This window comes from Borostomias antarcticus (genome assembly GCF_949987555.1).
Source record: "Borostomias antarcticus genome assembly, chromosome: 16".
NCBI lineage: Eukaryota > Metazoa > Chordata > Actinopteri > Stomiiformes > Stomiidae > Borostomias > Borostomias antarcticus.
The window spans coordinates 18,684,975-18,699,190 of record NC_140249.1 but is presented as its reverse complement, the minus strand read 5'-3'; the positions used below and the strand labels follow the sequence as shown (position 1 = coordinate 18,699,190).

Genomic DNA, 14,216 nt, shown 5'->3' with positions numbered 1-14,216 from the left:
ACCTAGACTATTACTGTATGTGCGGCTCTGCTCTGTGAGGCATTTTCACATTTTCTCCATTGTACGAACAGCTGAAAGAAGATCTCATCTCTTTTATCATGATCTCAACACAGCCCTAAAACACTGGAATTATGTAATTCAAAGATTTCTTGTGATCATCAGGTCGCTATATGATTAATCTAGCCTCTGTAGCCTAAATATCTGTAGGCCTAAATATCTAAACACTCTTAAAAAAAGAACGAAAAAAGAAACAACAGTGAAACCTGAGGTCTACTTTCATTCTTTCAATCCCACTTTTGATATTAATATTTAGAGATCCAATATCAAAACTTCAAGGGGTGGATAACTGCGCAATAAAACACTAATTGTCCCGCATGGTTAGAACACATGTCGATGCCAGCAGCGCCCCTCCTCTCCGCACGAACACTGACCTTAAAAAACAGAAAAGAAAAATTCAGCTGAGACGAAGTGTGCATACCTACACACATGTCACTTCTACAGAGCCGTTCAGCTTGCGTCTGACATGGGCTGCGCGCTGCGGTCCCACCTATTCGAATAACAGCAACAAGCTAAGAGTCTTGTTCAAATTTATCGTGCATAGGCTATTATTCAAAGTCCACTACAATGGATAGAATGTACCGTCTGGCATTGACATTCACCTTCATGCTTGGAGCTGCGGATGGCTCGAGGTCGAAGTCGCGAAACATCGGCTACCCGGCAAGATGTAGGCCTACATGTGAAGGCGACGGAATACTTTTGCGGGTAGACTGTGTGGACCTCGGTCTTGAGGATATACCCTCGAACTTGAGTGTGTTCACTTCATACCTGTGAGTATAGATAACGAATGTTTTATTGTATCCAGAGGTGTAGTGGTAAATACAGAGGTGGATAAACTCAAATGCAGAGTTTACCCACCTTGTTTGACCCGAAAGTGAGTAAACTCTCAGCCTCATTTTAAAGAGGTGGGTAAACTTTGCTTGAGTTTAACCTCCACTACACCCCTGATTGTATCCTAGGCCTACAGGCGCACAGAGTTTGGGGTATCCTATCTGGTGCGCGTAATGTGCCCTGAGGTCAATAGTGCCTGAGCCGTCGCATGGGACCTTAATTGGGGAAAAATACGTACGGTAGTCTATGGCGATAAATAATTTCTTGATCCCGTTTGAATTGTGCCATGACCATCACATATGATGTTTGTCAATTTAAAACATAATTTTGCAAGTCAAGAAAGTCGCAGTTTGTCGTAGGCTACTGTAAAACAGTTATTCCAGAACGAGTTTAAAATTATTAAAAGAGGTAAAAATCACTTCTCGCCATGTTAAGAGTTGCAGGAATACGAAAGGAGAGAAGTCACTTCTGTAAGAGCTGACATGGGAGATCAGCTTTACAAGTTTTTGGAGAGTGTTAAACGAGTGTACTAATTCGGCTAGCTAATATTAGCAAACTTGTAAGTTAACCAAGATTAGTAAAATGTATGTTTTAAATTGACAATATGTGATGGTCATGGCACAATTCAATCGCGATCAAGAATTTTTTTTTCTCACGCCGTTCACCACCATTCATTTTTTTTATTTTTATGATGGGTCCCATAGCGGTTTTCTCTTCCTGCTTCCGCTAAGGATATTGTAGCTACAGATTCATCACATACAATCATGGGATGAGTAGCTTAGCGTGGGTGTGATGTATGTGTGTGATGACTGTACAGTAGGCCTATGTGAATATATGTGCATTATATTCTGCATGATATATTGCAAAGTGCATGTGTGCATGTCCATTTTCACAAGTGCCCAGATAAACCCCTTCCCTTAAATCAGTCTGTAGGAAGTAGACTACAGGACTCCACGAGGAAATGCTATGGATTCCTGACATTGAAACATAATCAATCATGTTGCTGGACTCACACCTTTAACATGGCGCTTCCAGTCGATGTTTGTTTGTTTAATGTTTATATTATCAAGTGTTAATGCAGGCTCATTGTGCTATTACAGGTATCATATGCTAAATTGTGGTATAATGTTGATGCTCAACTCTCAATAGATTTTTTATAGATTAAGATTTCAATGGAATGCATATACAGAGGGGCGCCGCTAGAAAATATGGGTCCTATGAAACAATATAATATTGGGGCCCCACAAGCCTAGACCTCATCATAATAGTGGTATATGGGGCCCCTGGTCAGTGCATGACCTTTGGAATCGTTCTAACTCCCCCTCCTTACGGCTCCCATATCCAGTCATAACCTGACCTGATGGGAATGCTTGTGGGGTGATGTCAAATTTTAACCCCCCTCACTCCTTAACATGGAGCATTCCGACCTGTATTCAACATGTATGGCGCTGCTTAAAGTAACCAGCTTTGACGAGATAGTGACTCTTTATCTGGGGGACTGAGTGAGACGCAGATAGCAGTCTGTTCCTGCCTTGTCAGAGAGCCTGCTGCATGTGAGGCTGTTGAGACTTCTAGAACGGTTGGAAAAGTGCAGAGGAAGATCAGTCTATTTTTGTCTGGTTACTCTACTTGACTTTGATTGTTATTTTGAATATTTCTGTTCATGATTTCGATATAGTAGTGAGACATTTTGAAACGAAACATTTACATTTTGAATTTGACTTTCCTCAGCATTTAAACGGTCTGTGTCCAAAACTGTCATATTTATGTCAACGAAGGGGTTGACTGAGACACAGTTGTAGAAGGATGCTTTGCATCAAGACACCTTGCTAATCTTCGTCTTAGTAGTGAAATGTTAAGGGCTTGCATGGGAGACCAATCCCCCCTTACATCTGACACTCAATGCTGTCAGTCCTCACCTCATGTCCAAATCACAAGATGCAGTAAATACCTAAGGTGTTTGTGATAAAGAGGCTGTAGTGAACCAACGACCTCCTGTCTCCAAACCTGGCTCGCTAACCGCAACACCAAGAGAGCTAGCTCCCTTGGCAGAGCTGTTAACAAGCCTTATAGAGGGTCGTTATATCATGAATCAGTGTTTTTGATGTCCATTGGAGTCGATATGAAGAAGGATTATTTAGGGCCTTTAGTACTACTTGTTTGCACTGTCTAACATGGCTTCACACCTGGCTCCATGATGTCTCTGATGATCTGCTTGTTTGCTTCTCAGCTGCAATGTGCTGTGATGTCACTACCCATGATACAAAGAACTTAAAATGCCTTGTTTCAAAAGTAGAATCAATTTGCCATCTAACAGTCATATATACCTGTAAGCTGGTTTAGCGTTCTAAATTAACTAAATTGTGTGTGGGTGTGTGGGGTGTAACTGATATACTGTAATACACCCCCTCCACACACACACACACACACACACACATTCACCTCCAGATCAGGTAGTACATGATTTGACAGTGTGCCAGGAATGAACAGCTGGGTACGTGGTTGTCATGCTAACACACCCTCTCTGTTCCCCCTGCAGGGATCTGAGCATGAACAGCCTCAGGCTCCTCCCCCCCGTGGGCCTCGCCCACCTGCGCCTCCTCCAGGAGCTGTGAGTACCACCGCTCTCTCCACACCACCAATGGTCCCTGAATGGTCAATGAGATTGACCCCAGGGCCTCAAATGGTCATTTAGTTTCTCTGACTTTCACTCCGTTGTGCTACTACTGTATGTGTGTGTAGTAGGCTATAAGATATAATTGGTGTTCGTTTTGAAATTCCTGTATTTTATATTTTCATAAGTATATGATTATGCATAAAAGGCCCTTTGAGGTGAATTTACTGTCTTTATTCTGAAATTTACCACAGACAGAGAGCAACCATTTAACTGAAGTCTGTCAAACCATTCCACTCTACACTGGGTTTGACCATAGTCTCTGAAACTTTGGCATGTCCCCAAACACTAATGGAAAAGACACATGAGAGAATCCGGGATTAATTTAATCTGTAAATATGGGGTAAGGGAAAACATCACACCAGAGCCAGTACAGACTAACGGCTTAGAGGGCTCAAAGGGACTCTGGAGATTAACTAAGAGAACATTCTGAACGAGGATGTAGCCAGAAGCACTAAACATGTTAAAATTAGACGCCTGTCTTTGCTTTCCCCCCTTATTAAATAGACTGTTGCCTTTTGTGGTACTAAATGGGACTCAGTATATTGAATTTAAGTAAGAACAGGCTCAGGTTATAATTTACAAGGGTGTCGTCTTTCTGTTAGCACGTACTGTACGGTATTACTGTAAAGCTGTGGGGTGCATGTTGGAAAGTAATATTTTTGCCTTTTCAATCTTTTTACAGTATTTGCAGTAGCTTAGTATCACCAAGGACACACAAAATCACACACATACTGTGTGTAATGATTATTTTGTGGTGCTATAATTTCTGTATACAGTACCTAAATTATCATCAAATGGTTATTTATTTATTTTGCCTTTCTCTTCAAGCCGTCTAGCAGGGAATGGCTTGACAGAGATCCCTAAAGGAGCTTTCACTGGACTACTCAATCTTAAAATACTGTAAGTATCTTTCTTTAAATATGTCTGAAACTGCACATAGTGGCACATAACATAAATTTTCTCTGACCATCAAAATTACACAAAATCTTCAAAACTCTGATCCTCACATCTCACTCACTCCTAATGCCTCTTTCATAACTTGTCTCACTATTTTATTTGTTCTTCAGAATGCTACAGAACAATAATCTCAAACAGGTCCCAACCAAGGCCCTGGAGAACCTGAGGATGCTGCAGTCTCTGTGAGTTCCATGCTCCTGATGCTAACCTTACCTCTGTGATAGTTAGCCAGCCATGCCGTGCTCCTGGTGCTAACCTTACCTCTGTGATAGTTAGCCAGCCATGCCATGCTCCTGGTGCTAACCTTACCTCTGTGATAGTTAGCCAGCCATGCCATGCTCCTGTGAGATGAAGTCAGCTAACCTTTTATTCAGCTAGCACCCTTTATGTTAGCCTTACTCTGGAAATTAGGACAAAAACCCATCAGGTGTGTGTACTATAGCATGTCACAGCTGGCTTGAATGTACTGTAGCCCCTAAACAGTCCTGTGGCAAAGTAAGATCTAGTTAGACTGAGGTGGCACAGGCACAGGCTAGGGAGGAGAACAGACATTACTCCTATTTGAGGCTGCGCTAAGTGAGCCTGTCTTCGGTCTTTCAGTAGTTCTGTAATAGCAGAGCCTCGTTCCCTTCTAGAAAACAGGTCTGCTATATTTAGGAATTTTGGCTTTTCTTGATGATAGACAGACTATGTTTTGACGCTAAGCTAAATTTTCAGGTTTATTTCATATGTTTTGTTTAGAAGTATTATTCTCCAGAGGGAGAAAAATGTTCCATGGCGTTTAGAAATTCGGTATAAGGTTGGTAATGGGACCTAAGCCTGATACCACACACAAACAGACATAAATGCATGCACACACGCACACACACACACACATACACACCTGTCCCCACGCACACGCACACACACACACACACACACACACACACACACACACACACACACACACACACGCACACACACACACACACACACACACACAATCTAAGGCTTCTGGTAAAAGGCAAATGTAATAAGCATAGTTGTCCAATTTTGGTAATTCGCAAATGCCTCTGAGACAAACCGCCTACTGCACCTTTAAATAAAACATGCCTGAGAACATTTGCATGATTGAACACTGTGAACACTGTTGTTATGATATACATTATATGGCATATATGATATACAAATATAAAATAGCTGATATCAAAACTCAACTCCAACTCATGAAAATGTGACTTAAAGGTGCAGTAGGTGGTTTGGCTCAGAAGCACTTTTTGTTATATTTTTTTGCAACTCTCATTAAATTCCGACAGCAATCAATAAATAAAGTGCTCTGACACTAATATGAAATAAATCTGTAATCTGTGGAAGTCGCAGGACTGTAAGAAGTTGATCCAATCATTTTGAGTTGCCAACTTGAAATGATTGGATGGCCTACCTGCCTGTCAACCTACCTATACCTGCCTAGTGAGTGCCATTTGTTTTCTCCTAGTTTCATTCCATTTCAAACCTTTATTTATACCAGTGAAGCACTGAGGTATCCCTCATTTATAGACATGACAAGTTTACACAGACACAAATCAAATCAACAAAACAAATGCAATGTACACTAATGAGAATTAAAAACAGTTACAGGTTGAAGTACATACTGTAGGTCTAGAGCCATGGACTTAAACTCTGTGACTGAAGGAAAGACCTCAAGCTTTAGAGTCTGTTGTAACGTATTCCAAGTATTAGGAGAATCACGGAAAAAAGCAGCCCTTCCAAGTTCAGAAGAAGCCGATCATTAGATCGGGTCTGGTGGGTGCCAAGGCTCCAGTCCAACAGAGACGAGATGTAAGGTGGAAGTTTACCAATAATAAAATCTTAGGGCAGACTGGTAGACAGTCCAAGGGTTTCAAGGTTGTCACGGAAGCATGCATGTCTATAGATAGTGTCACCAAAGTCTAATACTGATAGAAAAACAGTGTGAACAATTATTTTTCTACAGAACATAGGAAAACTAGAACGGTTTCTGTACAGGAAGCCAACTTTCTGCCGCAGCTTAGAGAGTTTGAAGGGAGGGGTGGGGATTTTGTCAGTTGCATTTTTCTAAATAGTACAAACATTTTCCTAAGTTCATGTTCATCCTCCGTGATAGCAGAAAAGGATGAGCTTTGCACAAAAAAAGAGCCTATTGCCCTATCCTTTATTTTATTAGTTTATTATTTATCAATAATTTTTTTGGAGGGCATTTCTGAGGTTGACAGGAAAGGTGGGAGAGAGAGAGAAGGGAGGACAAGTGTCATCAATAGATGGCATATACTGTAGCACACACACACACACACACACACACACACACACACACACACACACACACACACACACAACACACACACACACACACACACACACACACACAAAACATACACTCTCCAAAAAGGAAAGGGCCCTTGCATGGAGCCCTGCAGCTCACCCCTCAACATGTTTACCTGATCCACTGTCCTCAGCTTCTCAATCAGGCCCTTGTTTGCTGAATACTGGGTCAGAGTAAACAGCGATCACCGTTGTTTAGACTTACCAATCTCAAGTTCACACGTTAGACGGGGTGGGGGGTGAGCTACATGCTTGCGGTGATGCCTGGACCCCTTGTCAGACAACTATGTCCCCAGAGTGAATGTCAACACCAGAAATTACTACCACACACCGGAAGAATGCACAGACCTAGAGCATTGACAGACCACCCTGGTAGAGGATGTCTCTCGGAAAAGACACTCTTGTAGGAAGCAGCGTCACTGTAAATGAATATGAACTGATGCAATGTCTACTGTATTTCTGTTCTGTACTTAACTGTTTATGGATGTCAAAAATTGATATTACCTTTTTAGTCATCTGTCATTATGATTTTTCTTGTATGCATGTTTATTTCTCTAGAATGAATGAACAATATGTGCTCACGTTGTAAATTGCTGCCCTCCTTTCAAGCAGTTTCTAACTGAAACCCATATTGTTTCCCTGTTTGCCAGGCGTTTAGATGCCAACCACATTGCCAGTGTGCCCGCAGGGTCCTTCAAGGGCTTGGCGTCGCTGCGCCACCTGTGGCTAGATGACAATTCTCTCACAGACGTACCCACACATGCCCTGTCCAGAGTGCCTGGGCTGCAGGCAGTGACCCTCGCTCTCAACCACATCACCCACATCCCTGACCATGCATTTGCCAGCCTCACCCATCTGGTTGTCCTGTGAGTACCACTATGGAACTACGGTACTGATGATTTGCATCAGTTTCTTCAGAATTATAGATTTTTTAATTGTAAAAAATAAATATTTAAAATATATATACTTTTTTTTTCTTCCATTGTTGTCTTTTCACAACCTAGTACTTCTGTTTGTCTTTCTTCCTCTCCCTCTCTCTCTTCTCTCTTTCCTTCTGTTTATAAGTTATAATAACGTAACTGTCAGTTACTCTCTCTCCTGAACCTTGACAGACATCTCCATAACAACCGCATCCAATCTCTGGGGGAGAGGTGCTTTGATGGACTAGAGAGCCTAGAGACTCTGTGAGTTCACCTCCAACGTCAAATGTTACACTTCATGATGTTATTAGGCAGTAATTCAAGACGTGCATATGTACTGTATACATGCATTTTACAGTTTTTGCAGGTAATTTGGGTAGTAATCAAGTAGAGCAGCAATCAAACAAACAAACAAACAAACAAACAAACAAACAATACACTGCTTTAGCCATATGGCATTGTTGAACAAAGCAGCAGTGCAGGTGTGCTTACTCTACCAATGCGTACGTCAGAGTCGATCTTTACAAGAGGGCTAAACGGTTTGCCTTAAGTGAGCCACCACTGGAGTTCAAACGGCCCCAAGGGGCTCATCTGGAGCATCACAGTGTGTGGCCACAGCCCTCCCCCAATTACCCTCAATCTCGGATGCATATGTTTCCTGAGTGTTTGCAGCGCAATACCCAAACAACCCTGGGGCATTCTGTAGTGTACACCACCACTCAGCACTGCCATTAGCCTTGGACCCAGGACAACACAAACAGGTCACTGTAGTACCATGGTGTAGTTCATCTTCATAGGGGGAAAACCACATAACAACACAATTTTACACACAGTATATTGAATAGTGTGCTGTCTTATCTGTTATATTTACAGTGCATCTGGCTGAAATTTAGCTGGATTGGACCCATTACTGGAGAGACCTATATAACACAGAACCATTTGCGGTTTTGAAAAAGATTTCCGTCTGGGTCTGAATGTATACGCCTCTGCATTTGAGATACTGAGTTACTACGAGTCAACTAAGTAAAAGAAATACGATCAGCCCTTAGCTCATTGTTGTGTACGGTAAATTACATTGTGATGTTTGCATATCATTGGTACCTGTAAAGAGCATCGCCCGTTCACCACTAGAATTAGGGGCTTAGTTCCCACTGGGGGCGTCCTTGTTGGAAATGTATACACTCACAAAGTCACTTTAGACAAAAGTGTCTGCCAACTGGCACGTTTTCATGTACTGTAGTATCAATTTATATGGTATCTGAGCCCAAAAACATCAAACGTAATTGTATGTCCTTATCTGTTGATCAGATTGTCGTTTTCTCACAGGAACTTGGAATTCTTCCAGCAGCCTTTGACCTTCATTATTCATTCTCAGCAGTACAATGGAGAAGTGTTGAGGAAATAGCAGGTTGTGAACCATTACTGGGAAACCAGCTGTCTTTGTCAGAGCCAATCAACCGCTGGCAGCTCCCAGGGACACAGTGTTTACAAACAGGATGCAGGGAGCCTGCTAGAGTGGTGTGTAGCACTTAGAGAGAGAGAGAGAGACAGAGAAGAATATAGAGAGAGAGAAGGATATATATTATATACAGTATATATATATATATATATATAGAGAGAGAGAGAGAGAGAGAGAGTGAGAGAGAGAGAGAGAGAGAGAGAAAGGGGGGGGGGGCGAAAGAGAGAAGGGAGGAGAGTTGAATCAAAATACTGTACAGGTGATCAACCAGAGGTTGCATAGAGGACAGTAATTTACAATATGGAAAACATACAGTATTACCTACCTGTCACTTCTCTCTCAAATATCCCTTCATTCTCAACTGCCCATCCATTTCCTCCTCCAGAGATTTAAATTACAACAACATAGACATGTTTCCAACTGCCATCGGTGCCCTCCCGAACCTCAAGGAACTGTGAGTTAAATACTGTGTACTGTTATTTAGATTTAGGCTTATTACTTCAACTGTAAACAGACAGATGTGTATTGACATACACACAACTTACTTGTCATGCATGTACTCAATAAATCAGGATTTCTTATCCCCAGGACTTTCCATAGCAACAGAATACACTCCATCCCAGAATATGCCTTCACCAGAAACCCTTCTCTTGTGACCATGTACGTGTCCACAAGGGTTATTTTACTTTATTATTTATTTAAATGATTAAATGTCGAAGAGATCAGTAATATTTGATAAGTATTTCACGGATGAAACTGGAATCTAATTATCTACCCTACAGATACTTCCACAACAACCCCCTCCTGTTTGTGGGCTGGTCAGCCTTCCAGCATTTACCAGAGCTACACACGCTGTAAGTCAATTGGATCAGCATTGTAGCTTGACATCTTGAATTTAAATCATATTATTTAAAGTAATAAAATCTAACAGAGCCTAACATGTTTATCTAGCAAGCTAGAAGATTCCTGGAACAAGCATCGTATACGACCGCACATTGTAGCTGTGCATGTGGAACATTAGACACCCATTTAAAATGACCACCAAGAGTTCCAATACATTCTTAAACAAAATCTTTACATTTGCCTCTTCTCCCTATGTGAGCAGATCACTCATTGGGGCCACAGAGATGACAGAGTTCCCGGACTTCACTGGGACACACAGTCTGGAGAGGCTGTAAGTCTATAAAAATCACAGAAATGTCTAAATTCCAGGTCTAGCCTCCAAAGTGACCAACAGCACATTCACTTCACTTGCCTAACTCTCAGTCATAGACTTTCCAGACATAATCCAGAGTTGCCCATATGTTTTCATTCTCAAAGCTACTTAAATTAAACAGAGCTGAGAGCTACTAGCTGTGGCACAAGGCATTGTATTACCAACTCCAGATAAAATTTTAATTTCCCATTAATCTCATTCTCTCCCTCTTGCAAGAGCTGTCACAGGTTCACCAATCTCCTCCCTGCCCAGTACCGTGTGTGACCAGCTGCCCAACCTCACACAGCTGTAAGTTCATACAGTTGGCCTTCATGACCACTCTGGTCATCCTGGAACCTAAACACACCTGTACATTCATACAGTTGGCCTTCATGACCACTCTGGTCATCCTGGAACCTAAACACACCTGTACATTCATACAGTTGGCCTTCATGACCACTCTGGTCATCCTGGAACCTAAACACACCTGTACGTTCATACAGTAGGCCTACATGACCACTGTCCAGTCTTCCTGGAACCTGAACACTGTTTGTATTTGCCCAGTAGGGATCTGTCCCACAACCTGATCCGGCGTCTCCCCAGTCTCAGCGGCTGTAGGAAGATCCAGGACATGTGAGTGTGACGATATAAATGTTGTCATCAGTCCCAATTCAAAATGGTCACCGTTTCCATGATAACACCCAGAATTACACCTACAGTGACAGTTTGCAATGGTTGTGATGTTTCTGTGTGTTTACTGACCTACGTCACAACATATTAATGATGATAATAATAATAATAATAATGGTCACACTTTACAATAAGGGTCACAAAAAACTTTAGTTAACTGTTAACTTATGCTTATTTAGGGTTAGGTTAGGTTACTAATGTTAACTAATACCTTAGTTAAGGTTAGGGCTAGGGTTAGATGAGTTAACCTTAGTTAACATAAATAACATTAGTAAATGGTTAATGGAGACATTAGTTAACTGTTACTTAATGCGTAATAATGCATTGACTAATGCTTATTAATGTACCCTTATTGTAAAGTGTTACCATAATAATAATAATTAATTTTATATATAATTAATTTTATATTGGTGAGGCACAAGCAGAAACATTCCATGAGATGCCTGATCACTGGGACTAATATGAGGCCACGCTCTCTCCTTCTCTTTCTCTCTCTCTCTCTCTCTCTCTCTCTCACAAACACAACATTTAATTTCCCTACTCCCCTCTCACCATTTCCAAGCAGACCCCTTTGCCCTCTCCAAACATCCATCTTCAATCCAACAGCAAGCAGACATGATGTCACACAGTCATGTTAATGAATTCCATAACAACCCAACATTTGAAGTTTCCATTCGACCCGCCTCACCTCTTCTTCCTCTCCCACAGCGACCTCTCGTCCAACCGGCTGTCCTCCCTCTCTCTGGACGGTCTCCAGGGTCTCACTCACCTGAGGCTGGCTGGTAACATGGATCTGAGAGACACACCGGCCCTTCAGAACCTCCCCAGACTCAGGTTGGTACGGGGGACTCAAAGACTACAAGAGAGACCGGTCTAAATATAGAGTAGACTGGTCTAAATATGGACTAGAGTGGTACTGTATAAATATAGTATGCCATATTGGGTGTCACATTTGGTGATGTGTTATTATATTGTACGGTAAGTGTATGCTGTATGGTTTCTGGTGCATCAATATACAGAACCTGTGTACCATTTCTAGAGAATACAGTAGGCTATGCGCTGGTGTGTTGGATGACTGTGTGTGAGGCTGATGTGGTTTTGGTGTCGTCTCCAGGGTGGTGGAGATGCCCTATGCCTCCCAGTGCTGTGCGTTTGCTCTGAGCGAGAATAACAATTCTCGTCGTGTCTGGACGAGAGGAAGCGGTGAGAACACCAGTAAAGACAGCGTTTCCCACACACAGCCCCAGCCCGGCTTCACAATGAGCCCTTCCTCTTCCCCAATCAGATCAAATCAAATCTTGATACCGCTAACGTCATGCTGCTGCTGGAAATGAGATATTAACCTTTTAAGCTTTTTTCATACAGAGGATGGTGACTCCGTGGAACTGGAGGCCAGATCACAGCGTGTAGTTCAGTGCTCTCCTGCCCCAGGTGAGTCTGCAGCCAGGGCGTACTCCAGGGCCTGGTCCTCGGAGATGTTCGCTTTCTTCCTGATTTTTCTTCTTCTTCCCTCTCCAGGTCCTTTCCAGGCTTGCCGGAGCCTGTTCGAGAGCCGGCTGGAGCGAGGCGGCGTGTGGACCGTCGTCATCTTCTCCTTCACTGGCAACTCCCTGGTTCTGGTCTCCATCTTCTTCTCATCGGCGCCCACGACCCCTAACCAGCGTCTACTGGGGGTTCTGGCCTGGGTGCACCTCGTCGCTGGCCTCTCTACTGCCATCCTGGCTGTCGTGGACGGTATGACCATGGGTGACTTCGCTGCGTATGGTCCGTGGTGGGAGAACGGCCCGGGCTGTAGGCTTGTCAACTTCCTGTCTACCTTCTCTTCCGAAGCCTGCGTCTTCCTGCTAACTGCTATCGTCATAGAGCGCGGCTACACCGCCCGATGCACGATCGGGCCCTTGACTCGGAAGAGTCCACTACGGTTTAGGAGTGTTCAAGTAATCTTGGTTTTATGTTGCGCCCTCTCTGTGGCTATAGCTGCCTGGTGTCTCCATAACGAGAGTGGAAATGACCTTTCCTCCCTCTGCGTAGACTTCCCTCACAGAGTCTCAACCCGTTTAGGCTACGCTACAGCCCTGGTACTGATCAATTCCCTCTGCTACGTGATCATGACCGTCATCTACATCCATCTCTACTGCCATATGGACAAAGAGATGTCGGAGACGGACGACAACAAGGACTGCGCCACGACAAAAATGGTGGCTTGCCTCCTCCTCACCAACTCCCTCCTCTCTTTCCCCTCAGCGTTCCTCTCCTTTTCCTCTCTGCTCCGACTTTCTCTGCTCTCCAGCCCGGAGGTTGCCAGGTTTGTAATGTTACTGATTGTGCCCCTGCCTACCTGTCTCAACCCGCTGCTTTATATGCTCCTCAACCCCCATTTCAGAGAGGAGCTGAATAAGCTTCTCCGCTGGATGTCATACAGGCTAAAGGGAGAACACCATGCTAGCAGTGGACTCGGGGGAAGCAGAGAAGCGGTCCTGTGAGCCTATGCAAGCATTGGTTCCCCCGACATTGTAGGGTTAGGGTTGGAAACACCTCACATCAAGGTCAGATGAGAAAAAAGGTACTGGGGTCAGTTAGACCCACGCAGAGAATAACAGCTCTTCTGACCCCCCCCCCCCCCCCCCCCCCAGCCTCAAACGCTGAGGTCACTGGTTATATTAGCATGGTCTGATTCCCTGACACCTGCAGTCGAGGGGAAAGAGATGTTAAGTCATGGTACTACTGTAATTATGCGAGACAAAGGGAGGACAATGTTTCTATATGAGACTATTATTGTGAATGCTTATGAACGTGAAAGGCACTGTAAAATATGTGCTTTATTCACAAGGGCTGAAAAATATCAAATTAATACCATATCAGTGGTAAAAAAAAAAGAAAAGGTAATAAATTGACAATATTAATTAATCTCTATTCTAATCCCATTCTCATCGAATTGAAATATTTGACATTGTATTTCCGCGCCTCTTTTCCCAACATGTTTGGAAGTGTAAAAGTTTAATGATGCTTACAGCATTATCCAGTTCAGGTTGCATCTGTTCCACTCATATGTTACGCATCGATTAAATCCCAGGAGAGCCTTTGTGAATATTG

At 43.0% G+C, this 14,216-nt stretch overlaps 1 protein-coding gene across 1 annotated transcript; it reads left to right on the top strand.

Moving 5' to 3' along the window:
- Window positions 1-624: 624 nt before the first annotated feature.
- LOC311319750 (leucine-rich repeat-containing G-protein coupled receptor 5-like) lies at window positions 625-13,606 on the top strand (the record flags this gene model as incomplete). Its single annotated transcript, XM_084451354.1, has 16 exons — window positions 625-827; window positions 3,428-3,499; window positions 4,394-4,465; window positions 4,633-4,704; window positions 7,510-7,725; window positions 7,972-8,043; window positions 9,624-9,692; window positions 9,827-9,898; window positions 10,021-10,092; window positions 10,344-10,412; window positions 10,671-10,742; window positions 11,001-11,066; window positions 11,832-11,957; window positions 12,238-12,326; window positions 12,489-12,554; window positions 12,642-13,606. The coding sequence occupies 16 exons, from the start codon at window positions 625-627 to the stop codon at window positions 13,604-13,606; spliced, it is 2,373 nt and encodes a 790-aa protein (XP_084307480.1).
- Window positions 13,607-14,216: the final 610 nt, after the last annotated feature.